The sequence below is a fragment of the Parasteatoda tepidariorum genome, chromosome 1 (assembly GCF_043381705.1).
Source record: "Parasteatoda tepidariorum isolate YZ-2023 chromosome 1, CAS_Ptep_4.0, whole genome shotgun sequence".
NCBI classification, from domain to species: domain Eukaryota; kingdom Metazoa; phylum Arthropoda; class Arachnida; order Araneae; family Theridiidae; genus Parasteatoda; species Parasteatoda tepidariorum.
Genome location: NC_092204.1, coordinates 72,455,556 through 72,480,833, shown reverse-complemented (window position 1 = coordinate 72,480,833; position 25,278 = coordinate 72,455,556). Strand labels below are relative to the sequence as shown.

Genomic DNA, 25,278 nt, shown 5'->3' with positions numbered 1-25,278 from the left:
ATTAAAAATATGCTTTAAAGAAGGAGAGAAAAAACATTTCTAGGAGTACAGAAAAGTCTCCCAATAGTCTCCTTTTCCTGAAAATAGTTGCTTTTTCAACCTTTTCAGGCAAAAAAAAAAGTAGCCATAGTCGCCTCAATCCAAAAATAGTTGCATTTTAGTTGCCTGTGGCAACCCTGCATCCAAACATCCCGCAGCGACTGGGCAAACCTCTGCACCTAATGCGACAAAGGTCAAATAATTAAACACGAAAAACATCCAATATATATATATATANTATATATACATATATAAACATATATATATATACATATATATATATTAATGAAAGAAACTATCTAATTCAAATGTAGTTAAAATATTTGTCAGTGGCTCTTATTTAAAAAGCTCTTTTTGACAATCTCTGAATGAGATCGACCACCTCATGTTGCAGTCAGAGTGCATTGAAGACAATGCCATCAATGATTTATTTTTAGAGTTGAAAGTTGCATTTTAAAAAAGGGCATTTTTGAAAAAAATTAAGCATCTCAAACAAACTTCATTTTTCAACAAACAACATTTTTTAAAGCCAACTATTTCTCATATAAAATTAAATGGATACTTAAAAAACATAATTGCGGATTTATTTAAAAAAGTTCTATCATTAAATAATACTGAGAACCAAAAAAATATTACAGAGTGAAATTGAAATTTCTTGTGAAAAATCATGTGCCATTGATTACATTTTGAAGTCAATGAAGGTAACCTCTTAACGACAACTTCCATTAACAACCAATTAACTATGGAACAGAGAGTGGTCACTCTTGAGAGGTTTCACTGTAGATACCCTGATTGTAATCAAATGATTAATTATATAATACACATTAAACTCAAAAACAGATATTCTTAGGGTTTATATAAAAAAAAATTACACACAAACGGAGCTTTATTTGTAACAGGTTTCTATTAGCTAGAACAAATAAAGGATTGTGAATAAATGAATCAACTTTATTTATATAAATTAATTTATCCAAATTTATAGTTAGTCATCAGATTAATATACACTTTCTTTAAACTATACTCACTTGTTCCAATGAGATTTTGAGTTTCTATACAGAGAAGGAAACATAATTGGTAACAAAACTGTGGCATTATCATTGATTAAACTCATAATGTATTCGTTATTCCAATAGTATAAAGCTCGCTCTGCGACCTGCAAATGACGAGAGAAAGTAATGAAATAAATTATCACTTCTACAATAAAAAATTTGATAAATAAAGTATAAGTTATATATTAATTAATAAAATAATAGCTAACTTGCCTGAAAATGGGGAGATGAAACACATTTTGCAAGCTGTCTGAACAATGGCACCATTACTTTGGTAAATTCGGCTGGTTCAATAACATCGAGGATTTCTTCTAATTCATTTAAAAACATTACCTAGAAAACAAAAACATGGTTGGTAAAAAATATTTCATTACGTGTATATATTAGAATAATAATATTTAGCAATTCATTTAAATTTTAACGATCACATTGATAATTAAATGTCATAAATAGAAATTCTAGTGAAAACAAATAAATATAGGCAACTGCGATAAGTGAAAAGTTTGATAGTTGAACTCTTTTTTGGTTAAAGAAATAACAGCAAACAAACCAAATTCCTGTACCTTTAATCAGGGTTTGTTGATTTAAATCAACTTGATTTTAATCACGATTTAAATCATGATTTAAATCAAATGATTTTTTTAAAAAAATCATTGATTTAAATCAACAAATTTTTTTTATGTATATATTGATTTAAAAAGTTAAAAAACAGTGTTTTAAATTATTGATACTTTTATTATTTCTTTTCTTAGTTTTAAAATTTATTTTAAATAAATTGCTGCATTAATTAATTTTAGTTAACGAAATTACTTTCTTTCTTGGTATGTGTTAAATTCTAACACAATCGAAATTACATCTTTAAAACTCTTGACTCTTGAGATTGAAAGTACAGATTAAAGTAAACATTTAAGTATTTTTTTCTCATATGTTTACAGTATCTTTGACATTATCAGATTTTTTATAAAGAAATTTTGTGAAAAAAAAATTTCAATGAGTATATAGATTTTTTTTAGCTTATCTGTTTTGATATAGGATTAAAAACAAATATTTTAATATAAAAATATATAGATTAAATATTTATTTATTTTTTGATGAATGACTGCATTAATAAACACAATCTGTTACATTTATTTAGTCATTTTAAAAATCAAGAGAGAGAAAAAAAGGAAATCACAATTTTAAATTAAAATTATGATTTGGTAATTGAAACTTTGTTTTATAGTTAAAGTATTCCTTAAATTCTCTATTTCATCTAGTCTTTAAATTTCAATCATGCATTTGTTTCGAAATAGTTGCTATGCATTCAAAGCTATGTACTATAATGAAAAATTGTTTTAGGTAGTTAGAGCTTCTAAAATATTCTTATAATATAATTTTAATATTAATTTAATTTTAATTAAACATTTATAAAGCTTTTTTTGTCATAAATCAAAGTTCTTATAGTGTATTTGAATAAAAATCAAAAAAATCTGATTTAAATCAAAAAAATCCGATTTAAATCAAAAAAATCTGACTTCTTTGATTTTTTCTAAAAAAATCAAAAAAATCACGAACCCTGCCTTTAATTTTTAAAGAGTTTGAAAATCAGACAGTGGTGAATAAACAATAAAGAAAATTTTTTATTTGATTCTTTTACTAATGAATTAAATATCAATAGTTTTTCATTGCAAGCATTTAAAATCTTCTCTGAACTAGTTGAAAGCAGTGGAATATTAGCAATGAAAAAGGAAGATAACATAAATCTTGATTTAATTATTCAAATATACTGAAAGTAAGAAGCAAAATTGGTTCATAAATTAAACTATAATAACATAAAACAATATACGGTCAAACTCATATATTATGCAACATGCCAATTTTTTTGTGAATTCTTTGACATTTAATCTCCTGGAGAAAAGACTGCAAACATGCAAGACCAGAGTTCTATCTACTGGTAGTGACTTGAAGATAACCCAGCTTTAGATCGATGAGCACCAGCTTGTCTGGGAACTAAAGACTACCAATACACAATATTGATCCCATTGCCACTATCATGAAGTTGAACTCAAATTTCTGTAGTTTTAATCTCCATGAATCCCTTAGTCAACATCTAGTTGTTGCAATGTTTAACTTTTCTTCTAAGGAAAAAACTTTCTTTTTGTTACAAATCAAAGATGTGTGTTGATAAAATCACTGTGACACTGAAAATGAAGGGCAGATGCAGACAATGTAAGCAACAAGAGATAGCATACATTCAATCATTTGAATATAGCAGTATCTCCTTATAGTCATTTCAACGACCATATGTATTTATTATTCATTTGTTGACACAAGACTGATCAAATGGTAAATTTTTATTGTTTATCTACATGTAGTTTTTGACTTATTTGAACTAAAAGGAGTGTGTTAAGAGTGCACTTTCGAAGGAAAGAACATTAAGACAAAAAGTTAAACTTTTTTTCACACTTAAGAAATTAGCCAATTAATGTTGAAAAAAGAAAAAACTTATGATAGTACTAAGTTACACAATGTTGTCAACTATAGACAAATGATGACAACTTTTGATTAGAGACAGATTTAATATTTTTCTTATCCAACAACTTATAAACCTGGCAATTTATAACTTATAACATATGTCTCGGCTGAAGAATTCAAATTTTTATTTCATTCAAGTGAGAAAAAAAACTATAATAATTTTTCAATGCAAATTACTAGCTTTGTTGCCATAAATTTAAGTTGCTCGAACTCCCATCTTTCCTTTTGATTTTTTGTCTTAAAATTATTCACCTTTTAAATTAATGCTAATTTCACAGTTATTTAACTTTTGCTTTTTTCCTGAAGTGGCTTTTTTGATATTTCTGCACAGTTCCTTTCCTCTAACTTCTTAAGAGCAAGTAATTGTTCAATACCGGATTATCCTGCTGATTTTAAAACTTTACTCTCAAATCTTTTTCTGAAATTTTTTGACAATAATTATAATTAGCAGTTTGGAGATCCTTACACAAATATTTCTTAATAGGATGTCAACATACATCTTTCCCATGAAAGTATATTACAGCTGAAATGTTCTTAGAAATCAAACTAGATCTAACAGTCTGAATGGTAGAACAATGACTAAAATCTATATTACACCTAAATCTTGAATCTTTTTCTTAGTCCATGCTACTAAAAGAACTTTCAACACTTGGGCTATGAAAACAGCTAATTATAGCCATTACCTTCTTTGACAATTATGGAAATTCTTCTGCCCTTAAAATTAAACTACATTCAAATAAATGGGGGTTTTATTATTCCCATTCGTACTAGGAGGTAATGCTGCCAAATGTACTTTCTGACTTCCAACATATATTCATCAGACAAAGCAGTTGTCACCACAGAAGGCAAACTTCAAACTTCTTTAAGATAAAAATTTTAAATCTTTCTGCTGATCTAGTGCTGATACATTAACAAGGAAAGAATTCATTAAAAGCGATTTCTTTTTCAAAGCTTTTTAAAGTCTCTAAAAATTATACTCAATAGTTGTTTTCCTGCTTTTAGGTAATATAATCAGTGCACCATAACAGGGTTCCCAAACTATTCTAGATTATCTAAAATTATCTGATTTTTCAAGGTTTTCCAGAAACAATTACTAGCATTGGAAGAAAGAAAAAATTCACCCAAGTTACGAAAATTGGAGAGTATGACATTGAATTATCTATATGATAATTTTTTTAAAAAACTTTGTTAAATAAATTGCATAAATACAGAACACTATATTGATTTCAAAATCACATGAATACAAATCGGTTAAAAATACACGAATATGCATCGCAATATTAAATTTTAAAAACGAGTACATAAAATTTGGCCAAATAGGAATTGTGATGTACGATTTTTAAATTAAACGAATACGAATCACAACATGTAGAGTTGAAATCTTGTAGATACAAAAGGTGGTGTTTCACATTAAAACTCGTGAATATGAACTGCAATATTGAATTTTAAAAGCATGTAAAAACAAATTGAGATATTGAATATTTAAATTTAGTAAATACGAATTGAAATGAGTGAATCACATAAATAAAAAATCTGTGTTTGATATTAAAATCATATAAATATGAATTACAATATTATCTCAAATATTCAATATGGTAGTCCAACCAAAAGAATAAAATTTGTGGAAGAATTATAAAACACATAGAATGAGTAGCTCACCTCTTTAGGACTGTGCATCTTAGGCCAAAATTTTAATAGACTATTGACAACCTATAAAATAAACAGAACATAAGTAATTACAAACACATCAACTGATCATCTGTGATTAATCTACAAATAATATTTCTTAACAGGAACATAACTACTATTACTACTACTACTACTACTACTATTTACTACATTTAATTTAATATTGACAAGCAAAAATCTTTATACAGTGAAACCTGCTTTTAAGAACACTCCTACAAAACGGATGTCTCTCATTACGGGCATATTTTTAATTCCCCATTAATTTTCTATGAATAAACCATTATGTACCTCCTCCGCAAAATGGACACTCCCGTAACCGGACAGTCATATTATGCCCTGAAAGATTACTTTCTATCTCTACAAACCAGAAACCAATTTTTCAAAAATTGAAAAAAAAAAAAAAAACTGTTTTTACTTTAAATTCTAAGCAAAAAATATGCAACTTTTCCCCATTTTCAAAACATGCAATTTTTTTCCCCTTATCCACAACTAAAAATATTAAGCTATAACAGCACTAAAACATCAATGATTCTCCTTACACCTTCCTTTATCTTTTCAAAGAAAGGAGAAAATGATACTGCTTATGTGAAATATTTCAGAAGAAGGCATCTTTTCATCTGGACGATACTGGCTATGAGACCCTAAAGCTGATATGCCTTAAATGCTCTCAATTTCTCTTTCCCACTAAAAATTCCTTTCTACTTATTATCAATTTGGAAACTATATTTATTAACATAACTAGGTAAAAAAAATAATAAAAATATTGCTATTGAGGTGTTCATATGAATGAAAGATTTATTTAGACATTTAACATATGATCAATTGTAAATAGGACTAACTTATAGGTATGCACTGCTTTCTTATTTTTTGTGCATAGGGGGAGGTTTGTTTTAAAGGAGGTATTATCAGGTTTCCTATCAAGTGATGGATAGGTGTTAGGGGGTGTAAGCCTAATAAACAATCCTACTGAGGAAGTGACATAGGGCTAATCGCCTATTTGGTTTCATATGACTAATTTGAATGTCTGTGTAAATAGGAAAAACAATCATTTCTCTGTAGCTAAATCTAGCATTACGTATCAACTTTTTTTTTTGTATTGAAAAAGTATTTTTTAAAGTTTAAATAAATATCATTGTAAATAGTTACAGTCGAATATTTAATCTTTCCTAAATCATTGCAATTACTCCAAAAAAAATGTATAGCGTGAAGCTTCGTTATTAGCGTACTCTTCCCATAACTGTCGTAAGCGGACAATTTTATTGCTCCCAAGAATGTCCGCTTAACCAAGGTTTCATTGTAGTTCTCAATATTGTAAAATTATTACCTTTTATATCTTAAAGAACGTGAAATTCAGAGCACAAAACATTTTTAATACTCACTGATTCTGTGAGGCTTGGATCCTTTTCTAAAAACTGTACTACACAATAAGCTAACTGAGGATGATACACACTAAGGGATTTAACTTTATGCAATGGCATTAAGACCTTCAAAAGGAATACTTTGTGCTCTTCTTTTAATGGTAAGGCAAAACCATTTATGATACTAAAAAATAAAAATAAAAAATAAAAAATAAAAAAAATTTTTTTAAAAATACATGATTTGTGACCAACAAAAATAATTACCAAGAATTGAGGCATCAAAATACTATGCACAATATATACCAAAGATTTAAAACAATAAAATAAATCATAAAAAGTTGAAAAATTCAATAATAGCAATCCATTCACCTTCCTAAGATTTCCAGCAATTCAGCTATACCGTTATGATGTTCAGTTTCATAGATAAATCTAAGAAGGAAAATATTGAAAATTGATTAACTAATTCAACATACAGAACCCTGAATAAAAAGCAATTTTCTTAAAAATTTCAACATTAATAAAACCTTCATGATGTTCGGTTTCTTAAATAAAGCTAAGAAGGAAAATAATGAAAATTGATTTGCTAAATAAACATACAAAACATTGACTGAAAAAGCAAACTTCCTAAAAAGTTCAATTTATAAACGTTTTAAAATTAATAAATTGTCACAATTTTCTTAAAAATTTCAATTGCAATTCATGAAAACACAAGACAATTTCTTTTTATAAAACAATAAACCTTCTATGACCTATTAGCAGCAATGCATAGGTGACAAAAATACTTATCACTAACATTTGACCTGATTATGGTTGGTATTTTAAAAAAAAACTGTCTTATGGAAAGAAAAAAAAGAAAAATTATTATCAAAAGAAAAATTATAATCAATTACTTCATAAACAATTCTTCATAAATAGTAACTAAATGTTAATGCACTTTATATAGTGTTAATGTATCTTTTATAATTTTTGATCAAAGTATCAGATTTTCAAATCAAACTCCCTCTTAAATGGTTCGAGGGTCTAACCCTAAATTTGTAAATCAATTTCTACAGACAATAATTTAAATTGCGAAGTTAGACACAAAATTGTAGTTTCTGAATAAACATGCTCCTTCGCATCATATTTGGATTTCTTATCATAAAAAATTTAGGGATAGCTGCAATCTTAGAAAATATGGTCCCAATATTTTAGGCAAAACAGCAGTTGAAAGTTTGGACCCCTTAATGCCAAGTTCCTTAACTGCATACTTCACCATAAAAAATTTTTTTTAAAGCAAATAAAAAAAATTTTAATAAACATTGTCCTTAATAATAAAACTCACTTATCCAAAGATGTATCTAGAATTAAAAAGCCATGAAAAAAATTATTTTCAAAAATTATTTACCACTTTTATCATTTAATTTATTAAGGATCAAAAAATTTTAAATCGCAAGGTGAACAAATTTATACACCAATTTAACCTACTCGGTGTAAAGTTTCGAAATCCAAAATTAGAACAAAATCAGTCAAATAGTTTTTGAAGAATAAAAATTTTAAAATAAGACTACTTTTAGTATAGTAAAATTAATAGTAAGAGAAACAAACTTTTATCAGCTCGCTCGCCTAAACTATTAGGACAATATTTTCAAGATTGCAGTGACCCTCTCCACCCTCATAATTAAGGTTTATGAATCCAAATCTGTAAAAAGTAGGGTAGGGGGGGGAAGAGTTTATTTAGAGAAAATACTTTTTGTATCCAATTTGGTAATTTAAAATACTATCTGCTCAAATTAAGTTGCATGCTTAAGGTTAGGCCATCAAATCCTTCACATTAAGTCCTAGTACTAGAAAACATAATTAAATCAAAAGTTACTAAAGATTTTCATTTTTTTTTAAATTTGCCTACTGTATATACTTTAACAAAATAAATATCAGAGACTATAAAAACCCTATTTCAAAAAGTGTGTATGACAACCTCAGAAACTAACAAATTGGTCCAAAAAAATTACAACAATACAAGTCTACATCTGTCCTTGAACTAGAGATTTAAGAAAGACACGCTAGAATTTGTTTGAACATGTTCTGAATTGAATTATCCAACTCCATATAACAGCACTTACTAATGTACCATATGGCCTCAAAAAGAGTAGATAACTAAAATCGATCTTTCGTAACAGGATTTTAAGAAAAAACACTCTTTTGTGTAGAACAGTTGGGAACTGGGGGGAAAAACTGGATCGGAGAGGTTAGTACAAGAAATTGATGCCATTCTGTACCCCACAAAACACTCTTACACCCTCTCTTATCCATACATGTTGCAGATTTATCTGGCAGGGGCACATTTCAAAAAATCAACATCTTGAAATTTTTTGGTGTTTCACTTTAGCAATATTGATGTAAGCAATTTATTAAAAAATTTTTTGGTATGTACTTCTCACCTAGTAATTATTAAAAAACATGCTACAACGCTAAAATTTAAATTTTTTTTTCCCTTTAAAAGATACTCAATAACATGTAAAAGGCATGTGTTTTTGCAAATCTGATTATTGAGCAAATAGTGCCCAATCTATATTTAGGGACAGTTAATAAGAATGAAAGACTTACGGAAAGTGTTTTATAAAAAGGTAATAATATTAAATTATTGAAAGTTATGCTATTTTTGATAATTGCATCAGAAGTAATGATGGTTATTTTACTAACACCTTGGTAAAATCTTAAACACAACATAGTACTTAGCTTTAAAAAGGTATAACATTTAGACTAAAATAACCCTACAAAATATTTTTGAAAAGTTAAGACTTGGGTATTGATAATAATTCAGAATTAAGAGTTTCTGAGTACTTCATTTTCCATTTAACTTAAATTAAAATATTCTTACTTAAAATTGAATATAAAAAGTTTTTGAACTGATGCTTAATTGCAAATTATTTCAGTTATATTGCAGACAACTACTGATAAAAAGTTATAAATACTCTGCTACATAGCATTTTTAAATATTTGGGGAAACAATAATTGTGTAAATGTAACTGGATTATAAGTAAGTTAAGAAAACTATGCAAATTTTTATAATTTTAAAAAAATAATGCGGGTTAAAAAAATGTATTTAATCTGTAATTTTATGAAAAGAATAATAAACAATACATACCTGTAAAAAATATTATTTATTTGCTTACGTATGTATGCTCTTAAACCCAAAAATTTTCCATATATTCTGTGAAGCGTAGTTTTTAAGAAGTCCCGTTCACGTGGATCTTCACTATCAAACAATTCCAATAACTACGTAATAATAAAATGGAATAAAAATACCAAAATATAGTTACAAATACTTCAATACAATAAATAGAATTGAAAGATGAAAAATAAATCCTACCTGAAGAACAAATTTTTGATCAATGTAACGCTTAACAATATTTGGCTGAAAATCAGGTGATTCTAAAAATCTGAGGAAAAATTCATACACCAACTGCAATCAAATTTATGAAACATAAATGTTACTTCATGTTAAACAAATAAGATATTTTTAATGTGCTTCAACATAGAAAATTAAAAATAGTTCATCATTTAAATATTTTTGAAAAATATAATAAGAAATAAAAACTTTTAACAAATTTATTTATAATCAAAGGAACATAGTAGAAAACTTGATGTTCAAACAGAATGAAAAAAAAGAAAGAAAGAAAGGAACATTTATATGAGGATATTTTAAGTAAAAAAATCTATTAAAAATACACAAGAGCAACAGGAGTTAAAAATCAGCAGCACTAGGCATAGTGTCTTTCTAATACAGTATGAATATTTTTAAGTATTTATTTTACAGATCTCCTCAAAAATGGCCTAGAATCTTTGAAGTGAAAAAAAAATTTCTTTAACATCAGTGATGTATTTAATAACATTAACTAGTTCAAACAACTACATCTTCATTTTACTTTGAATATAAAAGAGGTTGCAGAGAAAAGGTTGTTGAAAATTTAAAAAGCTGATTTGTTCTTCCGGTTTTTAAGTCATGTTCAAAATCTGAACTTTTAGTATTAATTAGGGGCAGGAAAATCAGTCGCTTTGAGCAAAATAGTAGATTTAAAATGTAGTTAAGTTCCCTACAGTGCATCATAATTCTTTGTTATGGGTGGGCAAACAAGGTTAAGGCAAGGCAATGCGAAAATAATAAAAATCAATTTTGTGATTAAATAATTGTTAGTCACGAACTACTTTTCCAGAAAATATATATACATTGATACCTATTGAAGAAAAAAAAAAATTTAAGAGATTTTTTTGATAAAAACCATTTGTATAATTAATAAGAGTGGAATTTATTTTTTGAGAGCAAAATATATCAAAATTGTATACGATTAAAAGAAAATTAAAACTTTTTTACGCAGGTTGCAAGAAAATTGAAAACAGTTTTATTTTAAAAAAAATTGAATTAAGAGTTAAGATCTGTAATGAAAGGATAAAAATAGTAATTTCTGGATAAAGCACATAATACAGAGATTTAGCAATAATGCTTCTGATTCTCCATCATTCATATACATATGTTCTGAAGTCAGTAACTACATAGATAAATCATTTCAGAACGTGAGTTCATGAGCCTATGAGTATGTAACATGTTAGAGCTAAAGTCACTAGAAGATAATTTTTTTTTACTTGAAGGTGTGGCCAAGCAGCTTCCAGAGTAGGTTCATCTTCCTCAGGATCAAATTCTGCTCCACTAGGATTGGATGATGGCGGTAATGTGCGAAACACATTGCAACTAAACTATAAAAGGAATTTAGGTCATCATTGTCACTTTAAAAGAAGTTAGGTACAAAAGTAGACATTCCAACAGAAATTTTAAACTAAAAATAGTTGTTCAATGTATTGCCAAAGCAAAAATTAGGAATTAAATTTAAGCCCTGCAATGTAAAATATAAGTATAAAGTTTATAGATAGAACATTCAGCATTAAACAAATCAAAGGTGCAAATAATGAAATTAAGAAGAAAAAAAAAGTTATCCAGCAAGCACAAATAATGACACAAATGGACATATTGTAGTTCCTAGTTCTATAAAAATAACTTTTATTAGTGACCCAACACAAAATGAGAGAAGAAAACATGAGAATAATATGTTTAACTAATAGTGGTAGAAGAAAAATGGGTGATAAGATACGGGTGTGTAGGATAAGAACAGCAAATGTGTAAGATGTAGATTTTCTAACTTTAGAAAAGAATGGGATACTAGAAAGATCATCAACTTAATTATTAAAATCTTTCAAAATATTGTAAGATTCCCAGAAGTTGAGGTGATTAGCTGAAAAGTAGTGTAACAGTCTTTTTACAATCAAATGCTACTGTAGTTGATTTGATTTTACACATAATTTTTACCCACTTTAAACCAAAATGTATTATAATACTTGAGTCCACATTAGTAAATTTTTAAAATAAGTGTAAATAATTTTAGAAATGTACTAATAGAATCAACTATCCTAAAAATAAATATAAGATAGAACAATTGAACTTTGTTACAACGACACAAATTTTTACTCAAGCCGAAGGAAAACAGCTTCTTTGCAGCAATATCGTGCAAAACAATCAAAAATGCATTATTTAATATGAACATAAAAAGTAAATTTATCAAATTTAAGAGGAAGTAAATATTACACCTAATGAAATCAATCTTAATTTAAGCAAGTTAATTCCTTTTCCTGAACAGAACAAGTGAAGATAGTGCATTTGTTCTTCGAACTGATAGAGGGTTGCCATTAGTTCATATAAACCTATAATTGGTGAAGTCGGGTGGATTTTAGACAATGGGGTGAAGCACTATTTTTTTCCCCTGCTAATGGGTGAACTCTAGTGACAGTCATTCTTTTTGAACCTTTCATTTAGTTTCTAGTACAAGGTGATTTTTTAGTGTATTGAAGCATTAGTTGTGAAAATGAGTGGGGAAGAAGGTCTCTCAGTTCATAAACAAATCAGAAGATTTTATGTAATTGGATTTCATCTGGAAGTTGATGTAAAGGTCAAAATCTCTTTCATGTTCATCAGGGAAACAACAGCTGCTTTAAAAAGTATTCAGTGGTTTCCATTTGACCAAAAATTCCTGTTTAGGAAAATTTGAAAAAAGTCCTTTTATTTTACTGTGTTTTGAGACTGTGACTTGATACGAGACTTTTTACTGTGTCTCGAAGCAATATTTTTCACACAGACAAAATTTCTTTCATTTAACTCAAAACTACATTTATATATAAAATGTTTTTGAATTTTCTTTACTTAATTTTAATTATACATGTTTATACAGAAAAATAATTTCCCAAAGAAAATAACTTACCATGTGTACAATTTCAGGATATATTGCCTCTGTTATTACTCCTCTTTGAGTGAAAATATAGTCAAGCATTTCATTTAAAGCAGCTCGCTTGACTTCTTTATATTTCAAGTCACTGAGGGGATCCGTAGCAAAGTCAAATAGTACACAACATTGCCGGAGCTTTTGGATGAACAACTCTTCCCACTCATTACCTTGCGCATCTAAAATTAAATGACCAATTTTAAAAATACATTAAAAAGTTAAAATTAACAAATTTGTTTCTTTATAGTGGTAATAATAATGAATAAAAACACTTTAAACGAAACTTCCTATACTTTTTCTTAATCTACCACAGATTCTACTTTCAATAGGTTATATTTAAAAACTGAAGAGTTGGATTTACAATGATATTAAGTATATATAATTTTTTAATATATATGAAGCTTCACATACCTTTGAGTAGAGGTAGTTTCTGCAGTTCTCTGTTTTTAGATATATTAAACCTAGATGAAGTTTGTCGCTTGTCTTTTTTGATATATGGGGGACCACTGTATTTGATTTTAGTTAACTGTGTAGGTGGAGGTACAGCGTTTTTATTATCTCCAGTGACAACAGTGGAAAACTGAAAAAAGAATAATGATTATGAGGGATGACAGTATCAATGCTTGAACTCAAATACTTAAAAAGAAGAAGAAAGAAAAAAATAATAAAATTTATCACCACGTCTAAATACATATTAAACCTGAATTTACTCTTTAAATAATGCATTCTCTCTAAATCAAAATATTTGCAACTAATCATGTTATTCTCATATCAAGTATGTTATTAACAATTATAGTACATTATTATGTTAAAAATCACTACTTCAGCACTACTTGTACCCACTAAACATGAATTTAATTATTAATATTGCAAATGATAATTTTTTAATATTATTTTTCACAATGATCTTCGCAAAAAAAAAATTTCTGACATTTGAACAGTAGCTAGGTCACAATTCTGATCAGTTTTAAAATAATTATGGTTACTCTTTAACAACAGTAAAAAACTAGTAGCACATTTATAATAAAACTGTGATTATTTAAATATCTTTCCTCTGAAAACCTTAAGTGAATTAAATTTTTTATTTTTCAAATTAAACATGCGGTTACTCAGTATTTGTTGAATAGTGCAAGGATGACAGTGTTGTACAGGGTTAAATAGGGTATTAATAATTTAGGGTATGATTTGTGCAAGTAGAATTGGCAATTTGTACAGCAAAAGTAAATTTGGTCCTAATTACTAATAATAATCAAGATTTACCAGAAAGATATTCAGAAATACATTATTTAATTTAGTTTTACTAATACATGGATGATTTTGGATTAAATTTTCTTACACACACTTATAATAATAAATAAACAGAGTCATTTATTTAGTTTTATAGAAAAAATCTTTCACTTTTAATATTATTAATGTTGCTAAACACTGAGATGGAAATAAATTTTTAAAAAAAATACTAACAGAAACAGAGAATCTTTGATTCTGATCTTTCTATTAGGAAATTTATTTGAAAATATTTTAAAAACATAATTTTATATTAGTTGAAATAATAATTTATAAATTATTTTTATTAAAAAACATTCTAAAAGACGGCCAATTGGCAATATTCATATCACATGTAACTTAATAAATATTTTAATTAAAATGCAAGATATTTTTTCACTATTATGTAGGAGGGACCAACTTAAAATTAGTAAAAGCTTTAGTTTATTTAACGCTTTTAAACGAAGTTCAGTTATAAATACGCGCTTTGTTGAGTTCAAATATGCGATATGCTATATAGAAGAAAATTAACTCTGCATGAGAGTTTTGTCTCACTATTATTTTTGTCATCCACAGATAAAATTTAATAAAAGAAAATGTTTTGTACAAGTAATAAGTGACTGGTTCATTTTTTTCTATAAACCAGAGTATCACACTTGTAAATTCATTTATGAGATCTTAGCACCCAAATATAATACTTAATAGATGGGCATCTTTCTTCTCAATATCTATGAACTTGAACTTTATTTTAAATGAATATATGTAATTTCAAGTTAAAATATTAAATAAGAATAAGTTTAAAATTATCTAAGTTATATTGTAATTATAACAAAGTAAAACATAAGAAATCAAGTTGTATTTAATTGTTTTTAAGAAAAAAATAAAAATTCGACAAACATTTGAGATTTTCGTAGAGGAAAAAATTATAGAGTACAATTTTTTAAAGTTTTATTAATAATTAGGATTTAAAAAATAATCGTCTTGAAGAAGAAAAAAATAGTTTTCTTTTCATTGCTAAAAAAGCTACATTTATAAATTTTTTTAATGCCTGATTAATAAAAATATTTTGAATCAAGTGTGGTTCTATCTGCACAATGTCGAGGAATGAATAAGTAAGTTAAATTTTAATAAATTTCAACCATTTAACTACTTTATTACATTATTCAAAAACACATTAGAAAAGTTTAACAAATTTCTTTTTTCCTTGAAAAAAAAAAAAACTAAAATATTTTTCCTCTTTGCAAATAGTTAATATACGAAAGTAGATGTTAAAAAAAATCATTTAAAATATGAAGACTGATATTCACAAAGAGAACTTTCAATATTTAGCTACAAATATAAATTTCAAACTACAATAATTCTTTACATTCCAAATTAAAGTACCATTTTATCTTTTAAAAATTTACAAATAAATCAGGGTTTTTTTGTTATTTTTTTTGGAAAAATTATACAAGCATAAATTATGTAATTAAAACCAAGTTAATTCAAAAAAGCTTCTAATTTCATCACTCGAGAGTTTAATAGTAAATGATAAACATAGAATATAGCATATAAATATTAAGCTAAATTAAAAAAAAAAAAAAAAAAAATTAATTAGGTTTTAAAACCTTAATAATTCACTGCATAAAATAGATCAGGCATTTTTTAACTGTTATTAATTATTGAACTAAAATCCACTATTTGCACACAAAACTTTTTCATTTTTAAACTAATTCATATTACTAAATGAATTATGAAATTACATTGTTCTACACTATGTTTTAAAATATCCTAACGAAAGCATTCAAGGGATTTTATTTTCTGTGAACTAATAATTAAGTACATTTGCAACTTATTATCTTTATTACAACCTAAATAAAATTTCTAATGCAAACGCAGATTACGATAATCATATATGCAGATGAATGTTCGCATCTACGATGTTACAAAACACCATAATACAGACGTCACAAATACGTTACTAAGATAATCCATGAATTAATCAGATGCGAGAGCAAGCCTCTAAAAGTAAATCATTTTGAAAATGTAAATTGGTAACAGTCAAATTAGAAAAAAATTGTACGGGAAGGTTTTATTTGTAAACAAATGATGACGTTCCGGGGACATAAGACTTATTCAATTAATCGAGGAATACACAACAAAAACCAATAATTCATGAATCCTTAACATCGCATTGACTTTATTAATATGCAATAACAAATCTAAGAATTAATTAAACATTTATAAGACTATATTTAGCAATGATTGATTTATATCCAAGATAAATATGACTTATGGGATTGTGATGACAGCAAACAAAAGTAGCTTTGATGTAAATGTTTCAAAGTAAAATGAATATTTTATAATTTACTATTTCATAATTTGTGTTGTTCTAGTAAACTTCGAGCAACAAATACGAACCTTTTCTTTTTCAGATTTATTCGGCATTTCTTTACATTACACAAACATTACCATGGCTCAAGGCCTACGCTACGCTACACATACATTTGTCGTTGCCAAAAATTCCATTTTCCGTGGTGTCAACCGAGCATCAAATCGAAAAAATAAAGAAAGAAAATAAAATGGCAGCTGTTTATCTTTAAAAGAGTCGTTTTGTCTTTAAATAGTAAATAAAAAAAAAATTTAATTTTTTATGGAGTACAGAATTGTTCATATTTAAAATTTCTCAAAATGAATTTAAAATTTCTCATTCTGGCTGTTGCTTGGCTACCAGACGCCTTAATTGAATTCACCTATTTGATTGGCTGTAATTGTCATCGTTATTATCGTTATTGCTTAATCGATGTTTCTGATTATTATCGCTCGCTAACTTTCGAGCATGCTTCTCACTCTTTTCTTCCATGTTTTATTTATTGCTCCATTTTTTATACTTTGATATTTCTTGTAATTTATTTTAATTACATTAAGGGCTACGATCGGTAGATTCTTAAATAAAATGAGACAAAATTTATTTTCGTTAATATGTTGAATGGCCTAGCAAAATTTGCCGAATGGTTAAAATCTTTGGGAGTCACGGAAACCATCCGTGACCTCCCATTGCGACGCCCCTAGTTGATAAAATATCTATAATTGTATAATTACATGCTAAAATTTAACTAAATTGAATAGCATTAAATAATTTTTATCTGCTTACTTTAATCATTCATTCTAACATCATACAATTGATGCACTCAAATTAAATAAAAAAAAAGGTATAATATGAAGTGAAATGTTGGATTTTAGTGAACTTAAAAGCATCATATTTAAAAGAGCCCTGTAATAGAATGGCAGAAATGATTTGTTATTAATAATTTTTTGCATTTAAATAGAATTTAGGATGTAATTGGGAGTGGTTGTATTTTTCTTCCGATTTTTAGTATAGATTGCGTATTTTGCTTTACTAATAATGATGTAAAAGAAAGGATGGCGATGAATTGTGTTGTGATATTGGTTTTTAAGGGAGTACTTTAGTTTTGTGAAGTATTTATTTATACTAAGAATTTTTTATGTCTTATATAATAACATAATAGTCTGAAACCATCTTTTACAATTGTCGTAAGCGCATTTGTGTTAATTAGAAAACCCCATATTATCCAATTTTCTCACATAAACATCCAAATTTAACATCATTCTTCGGTTGGCATGAGCTTAAAATTAATAAAAGTTACATATGTATTGTTTAATCGTTAAATATTTCGTTATTCCGACCTTAGAATTATTTACCTGTAAACTTTATTTATATCCTTTTTTTATATTCTCTGCTATTATTTCATTTTTGATTTTGATTACAATTCCAAATTAAAGGCTTAAAACTACAATTGGCGGGTTTTTTTTCCTAATTAAGTAATCCAACCATTTCAGTAATTTCACATTTTTTTTTTCAATAGTTTCCCATATAACATTATTTAAGCAAAATTTTGTGATAAACTTATTTAAATAAGTGTCTAAGCTTGCTAATCGTTTGACATTTATTAAACGGTAAAAAAGTACGCTTTATTTTTATTGACAATAATCTTTGTGCAAAATTTTGTCCAGCCGACGCATGGAATTAAAAATAATAATTAATAAATTGTAAATTTTTCAGAATTCTTTTTTTCCCTTTTAATTTTGTTCTGCATTAAGTTGGTGGGTTTATTTTTGAGATATGTGACCAGAGAGGTCTCATAAATATTTTTTGAGTTGTGAATAAAAGAGAATTTCATCATTTGAACAATATTTTTGTTTTTATTGTTTTAATTACGAATCAGAAATTCTAACCTACAGTTCAAACTGGATGAATATCGCAACAGGTGAATATCGCAAATAAAAAGGGCCCAAACTGATTGACTTGGTCCCAAAAGTTAGAGTTGAAGCAAGAAAAAAGCGATGCCAAGGCCCAATCTTACAGAGGCTGAAAAAGCCGAAGCCAAAGAACGTAGACGGGAATACCTTAAGCGTTACATACGAACGGAAAAACGAAAGGATTCCGTTCGAAAATACAAGCATGAAGCCCGTCCCTCACAAAACTACCAAAGCGGTTAAGAGAATTGAACCCTACAGAAGAGCGAATGGTAACTCTCTGAATCACTTTCATGCAAATACGAGAACTGGGTGTTAATCACCAGTTAGGGACAAAAGGATCCATTATCAACGTACCCAATGACTTGCAGAAGACCGTAGATTGTCTTCCACGCAATATAAATGATTCATTCATTATTCTCGTAAAATTGAAAAAAAGTCTAACTTTCAAATCATATTTCATGTATGAACTTGTGAATCCGAAACAGGTGCATGATGCAGCCCACAATCTCCTTCAAACACCATTGTACCAATCCAAAAATGTTAATATTGATCTCGATTGGCTGTTCAATTCCTATTTAGTTATCAAAAGAATTTACAATAGAATGAGTCTGAACTGCATTCAAATATGTCTGCGAAATTGTTTATTGAGCAGTTCGGGATTAACAGTTAACGATAAAAACAAAATAAAGTTGCTTCTCCAAAAAAAATTAGAGAACAACCATTTTGACAATGGGTTACCTGTGATCGTCTTGCGGCGATGAAATCTTTTTTCTTTTAATAATACTGTTTTAAGTACATTTATTTTATTTATTTCTCAATGTAACTTTTCTTTAAATTTTTTTGAAATTTAAGTAATTTTTTTGTGTATACTGCTATTAACTTTAATTATAATTATTGTAATTTATTATAATTATTGTTATTTACTATAATTATTATTATTTATCATGGTTATCATTATTTAGTATAATCATTATTATTTATTATATTTATCATTATTTATTATAATAATTATTATTTATTACGTTTAATATTATTTATTAAATTACTAAAAAGTCTGTTTAGGTGAGCCAAAAGTTCAAATCCTTGTAATGGCTGGACGATATGAATCTTGCTCCAGCCTCGCGCCTATCTGTGCTGCCGTAAAATATCTTCAGTGGTAGACGGATCATGGATTAGAAGCCCATTGGCATCGGCTAACCGTGGGAGGATTTCTCGGTTATCTTCTCCATGTAACAGGATAGCAGGTTAGTTCCATCAAAAAATCCATCAAAAAGAAAGTATGTCCTGATGTGTAAAACAATAGAGTTTTTTTTTTTTTTTTGGTTTTAAATTATAAGGCTTCGAAGTTGAATATTAAAAACCACAAACCCTATTGCAAATGGAAAAGATTATATTAAGTTTTAAGCTTGATTTTACATTGTTATCTATACTATGAGGTTCTACACCCCTGCTAGTTCCAAAATCCACGTAATTTCGTAATTGATTCTCATTCATCATTGTTTATTTCTCTTTAAACATCAATATTTTTCAAAAAAAGACATAGAACATTTTGGTTTTAAAATATATAATTATTCTAACTTTATGTCAGAATATTTTGCTAACATGTTAATTATTACGAAATGGACAGTTACCTGAATTTGAAAAATAACCATCTGAACTTGAAATAATTTTTTTTTAACTTAATGAACACAAAATGTGTAATTCAATACTAAGAAATAAATTAGAAGAATTTTATTCGTTGATAAAACTTTCAAATATTCAAATAAGAAATGGTTTTCACGCTTTATAATTTTTTTTATGTCTTTCAAAATTTCATTGTAAATGTGCACGCAATTCTCTCTCTCTCTTTTTCCTACTTTTGATTGACATCCACTCGATTGCGAGTTTATAAAAAAAAGAGAAAAAAAAAAGAATAGAAATAATGATCTTGTGAGGGGGAAAATGAAATTTCTACCACAATGTATAAATAATCCAAATTTAAAGTAAAAAGAATTGAAAAAATATCAAGATAAAGCACTTTAACATGCAATAACTTTGGAACAAATGGCAATTCCGGTTAAAAAAAAGATTATTTTAAAATTTTACTGTAAAATGGTCCTATCAGAACATCAGATTTAAATTCCGTATTTGCTTTCAATAGATAGTAAAATGTTTTTTTTTTTTTTTTCCAACTACAAGTTTAGCAGTTACTAATTATCGAACTAACAATCGAATCGTCATAATTTTTTTTTATTCCATCGAACTTATTACACTTTTCTGTATAACCTCCCCATTCCACCATATCTTGCCACCATATCCATCCCCACCCCTCTCTATTCCAGCAAGCAAAAAACAAATACAGTTTTTTTTTATTTAAACAAAAACAATCTTTTATATCAATCTTATCAACAAAAAAGTTTTTTTTAAATTATATAATATATATTCTGTGATGGTATATTATCATATTTAATGTATCAATAAACTGTAGTTTCTCTTTCAATCTTGCTTTAAATTGAAATTATTAACAAAACTGATGAAGTGTTTTCGTTTGCGACAATTATTTCCAAAATCACTTCTTAAAATTTTTTTCTTTGCAGATGATTATTATATCATAGAACGGTAGATGAATTATTAAAATTGAGAACGTTTCTAGAATTCCTAACAATTTAATTAAAATCTTTGTGTAAAGCTTCTTTCCGAAAACTTTAAACTAATTTCCTTCCGTCTTTGCTTTTTCGTTTTTTTATATTTTTAAATTTACACGTGATAATAGCAATTTTTCAAACATATGGTTCAGGAGATATAGCGCTCGGCTTCCAATCAGATGAACCGGGTTTGAATCCCAGCAATAGTTGGTGGATACGAATTCCGCATCCGATCACAGTGCTGCAGCGAAATATTCTCAGTGGTGGACGGAACATGAGTTATAGTCCCCTTGCCCTCAGGCTAACCGTGGGATGTTCTCGTGGTCTTCCTCTCCACGTAGCGCAAATGCGGATTGGTTTCATCAAAAAGTCCTCCACGAAAACAAATTTCTCCCATTTCTTGATCCAGGAGTTCCTTTGTCTTCTGGAGTGGGTTCAAAATTACACGGCTACGGAGTTGAACATTGATAGTTGTAAACTCAAAAGTAGGTCGGCTGTTCAACGACAGTTATAATATAAAATATTACCAGCTATTAACCGGACAGTTTTCGAAATTTCATTAAATTTGTCCTAAATGGTTAGTTTTTTTCTTCTTTTTTTTTGTGTGTGAAAGTGGGAACTAAACAAAAGTTCTCAGCTATTTCGTGAAAAGAATTTATGGATCCTTGTTAAGTAATCCCAAACTTTGATTTGGATTTGAAAAGTAAAGTATATTTAAAACGATTTCACATAAATATGAAGCTGGAAAAGGCAAAATATATTTCACAACTTTTTCTTAAGACTGAATACATATTTTGTTAAAGTTAACTCACTCCTCATGTTTATTTTTCAAGAATCCGTCGAAGCCAATTCCAATAATTGCTTTTATTCCGCACGCGACAAATCCTTCTGGCATGGTTGTTGTATTAATATGAAACGGATATCTTATCCATTCATTACTTTTTTTTTTAAATCGGGGAAATAGTTTTTCAAGTTCTTCCCGAATGCTGTGCTAATCATTTCAGAGTATCAGCATCAATTGTAGTAGCGGAACTTGTTATAAACTCATGAAGAGAGGGATACGAATCTATTTCTCCATTTTTATAACTCTTCTTTGCCATAAATTTAATTTTGCGATGGTAGCGTTTACTTTATCACACGCATGAAACAATATAATTTCTTTACCTTGTAAAGATAAAATCAAACAATTTAAAACTGAAAATATTTCAGCTAAATATGACAGCTTACTGAGCCACTGAATATCATGTAAACAACTCTTTAGCTCATAATTATCTTTAAGAAAACATTGAAGTTCATGTCTCAGTTCAAATAGTCTGCTTAAAATTTCCCCCCGTGATAGCCAACAAACATCTGTGTGAAAAAGAAGCTGGGTGTGACTACTTCCCATTTCTTCGCATATTAGCGAAAAAAGTCATGAATTCAAAGGACGAGTTTTGATAAAGTTAACTATTTTCACGCTTTCATTCAGAACTTTCTGTAGATCAGCGGGCATTTTAATTGCGGCCAAAGCCACTCTGTGTATGCAACAATGTGTGGATATAACAGTTGGCTCAACATTTTTAATTTTCGCCATAAGTCTGTAGCGTAAAGACCACTAAAAAAATACAACTACAGTTCACTAGTATATATAAGACATGTTAACTCGAGTCTATGTCGGGGTACCTTTTCATAGATGAAGGTTGACATGGTCGATAACTACTAGTCCCTCAAGTCTCTTAGTTGATCATTAGTAGTCGTAAAACCAAAAATTGGGTCGGCTGTTCAACGACGGATAAAAGATATAAAAAATAAGTCCTTTATTTATTAATTCCGACCATATTTTTTTCTCCATCCGAGCTTATTTCTACTCATTTATTCCAAGAAATTTTGTTTTCTTGCATACATTTATTGATTGATTGTTGTTGTTGTTTTTCATTTACGTCGCACTAGAGCTGCACTATGGGCTATTGGCGACGGTCTGGGAAACATCCCGGAGGATGATCCGAAGACATGCCATCACAATTTTGATCCTCTGCGGAGGGGATGGCACCCCAGCTCCGGTAGCCCGACGACCTGCACGCGAAGTCAAGCACTTTACGGTAGAACAGTTTAACGAGGACCAATACCGCACACCCTCAGTCAGTCCCTAAGCAGGCTGATCGAAGTGGTCACCCACCTCCACACTGACCGCAGCCAGTGATGCTTGACTTCGGTGATCTGCTGGGAACCGTGTCTTAACGATCAGTCCACTGCGGGACTACATTTATTGACAACATTAAATATATCTTTTCCTGTTGTGTGACCTAATAAAAGCTGACAAAGTAAAAAGTCATCATGAATTTCTTGATTTTTTTCGTATCTAATGGATGGTGTTTTCAATAGAAATGTAAACAATAACAATCTCGAGCTCGGGACCTACTCTAGTTCCGGTTAAAAAGTTTGCAGCTGCTTACTACATGTTATTCTGATAGGCGATGTTTTCAAACGGATAATTTTGATTTCAATAAAAGAAATAAATTAGATAATTTCTGAGCTCAAATCTGCCGTCTTTCATAAGATATTAATGTTATTATGTAATTCTGGGGAATTTGGAATGAAAAAGTGCTTTGGCTATTTTGTTATTTATTATTAAGAATGGTGACATGGTTGCTAGATTTTGAATAACTCGCTTTTTTGGCAGTCTTGATTTGGCCTCTTTCCATTTGTTTATTACTGTTTGTTCGTGTTGCAACTGTGCACCATCTTACGTTAGTGTTGGCACTTTTAGTATTGTAAACACAAGTATTGTTAGCATTGTAAACATAAGTAATAAGTAATCAAATACATTGTTTGCAAGAATCTCAAAACACAATGATGCCAAATGGCTTTAAAATACAACGGAAACAGTTACCCGGAAATTTAGGCAGTCCCGAGCTTGCAGCGTTCCCTAGTGTAGAAAACACCATCCATAAACGCCATAAGATTTGCAAATTTATACTTTATAACAATAATCAAGAGAAGTAGAATTTATTACAAACCTTTACCATAAAAAAATTGCACAAAAGGTAAAAATCACAACCGGCTATTGACGCCATTAATTATTAACTGTTAACTCTGCAAAAAATAGCCAATAGAAAAATACGTAATCGTAAATTTTCATGGCCAGCTTTGCTTTTGAATAATTTTTTTGGAAATTTTCATTTCTTGCAAGATATTTCACATAAGAACGCGTATCCCCGCTAAATTGTTCCCGTACTCCTAGGGGTACGCGTACTACATGGCAAGCACTGCTTTAGAGGATACATTTCATGAACCGATGACGAGAAAGTCAAAACCTGCAACAAAACTAAGAGCAACTCATCTGGATATACAAAACACGAAGACTCTTCATATTATTCTTAACTATGAAATAAATTTTAAAAATGTCATTTACAATAATAGTAATGCTTTCTTAACAGCATCTTACAAACTAAAAATACAAACACGAACTCTTAAATTCCTAACAAATGTAAAGCAACTAAAATTTAATGAGGGAAATACAATAGAATATAAGTACATCCAAATTCTTCATGCTTCTTGCCATTGATTACTTGATTCGCTATAAACTAAACAAAAAAATAATTTGGATAAAGAATAAAAGTATTTTTTGCTTTAAATAAGAACAATGATCCGACAATAATGCTACATAAACTTATGAAAGAGATACTAAATTATTTATCACCCAAACGAAGTTAAAATATGTGCAAATAAAGAATTTAGGAGAGGAAAATATACATACCGAATAACAGATATTAGCAGTGAAAAAGCCGCAATAAATGGTTGTTGTTGTTAATTTACGTCGCACTAGAGCTGCACAATGGGCTATTGGCGACGGTGTGGGAAACATCCCGGCGGATAATCCGAAGACATGCCATCACAATTTTGATCCTCTGCGGAGGGGATGGCACCCCCGCTTTGGTAGCCCGACGACCTGCGCGTGAAGTCGAGCACTTTACGGTAGCACAGTTTAACGAGGACCAATACCGCACACCCTCGGTCCCTACGCAGACTGATCCAAGTGGTCACCCACCCGCACACTGACCGCAGCCAGTGATGCTTGACTTCGGTGATCTGCTGGGAACCGTGTCTTAACGATCAGTCCACTGCGGGACCGCAATAAATGGAGATCTGGAAAAAGTAATTTCAAATTATTTCGGCATATTCAACATGACCACAAATA

At 28.7% G+C, this 25,278-nt stretch overlaps 1 protein-coding gene across 6 annotated transcripts in view; it reads right to left on the bottom strand.

The window, feature by feature from the left end:
* The window catches only part of LOC107447948 (serine/threonine-protein phosphatase 2A 56 kDa regulatory subunit delta isoform), a 28,190-nt gene extending 11,243 nt beyond the window's left edge, over positions 1-16,947 (bottom strand). For all 6 annotated transcript variants that reach the window (XR_011636976.1, XM_043041517.2, XM_071182136.1 and 3 more), the window contains exons 1-11: positions 16,618-16,947; positions 13,366-13,534; positions 12,934-13,133; positions 11,270-11,380; positions 9,999-10,091; positions 9,774-9,904; positions 7,019-7,078; positions 6,671-6,833; positions 5,262-5,312; positions 1,302-1,421; positions 1,065-1,192 (exon numbers count right to left, since the gene is read on the bottom strand). Coding sequence is in view for 5 of the 6 variants with exons in the window: in XM_043041517.2 (XP_042897451.1) it covers positions 1,065-1,192; positions 1,302-1,421; positions 5,262-5,312; positions 6,671-6,833; positions 7,019-7,078; positions 9,774-9,904; positions 9,999-10,091; positions 11,270-11,380; positions 12,934-13,133; positions 13,366-13,534; positions 16,618-16,644 (1,253 nt within the window). In the remaining variant the exon portion in view is untranslated. The remainder of the gene's footprint in view (positions 1-1,064; positions 1,193-1,301; positions 1,422-5,261; positions 5,313-6,670; positions 6,834-7,018; positions 7,079-9,773; positions 9,905-9,998; positions 10,092-11,269; positions 11,381-12,933; positions 13,134-13,365; positions 13,535-16,617) is intronic.
* Between the last annotated feature and the right edge of the window lie 8,331 nt (positions 16,948-25,278).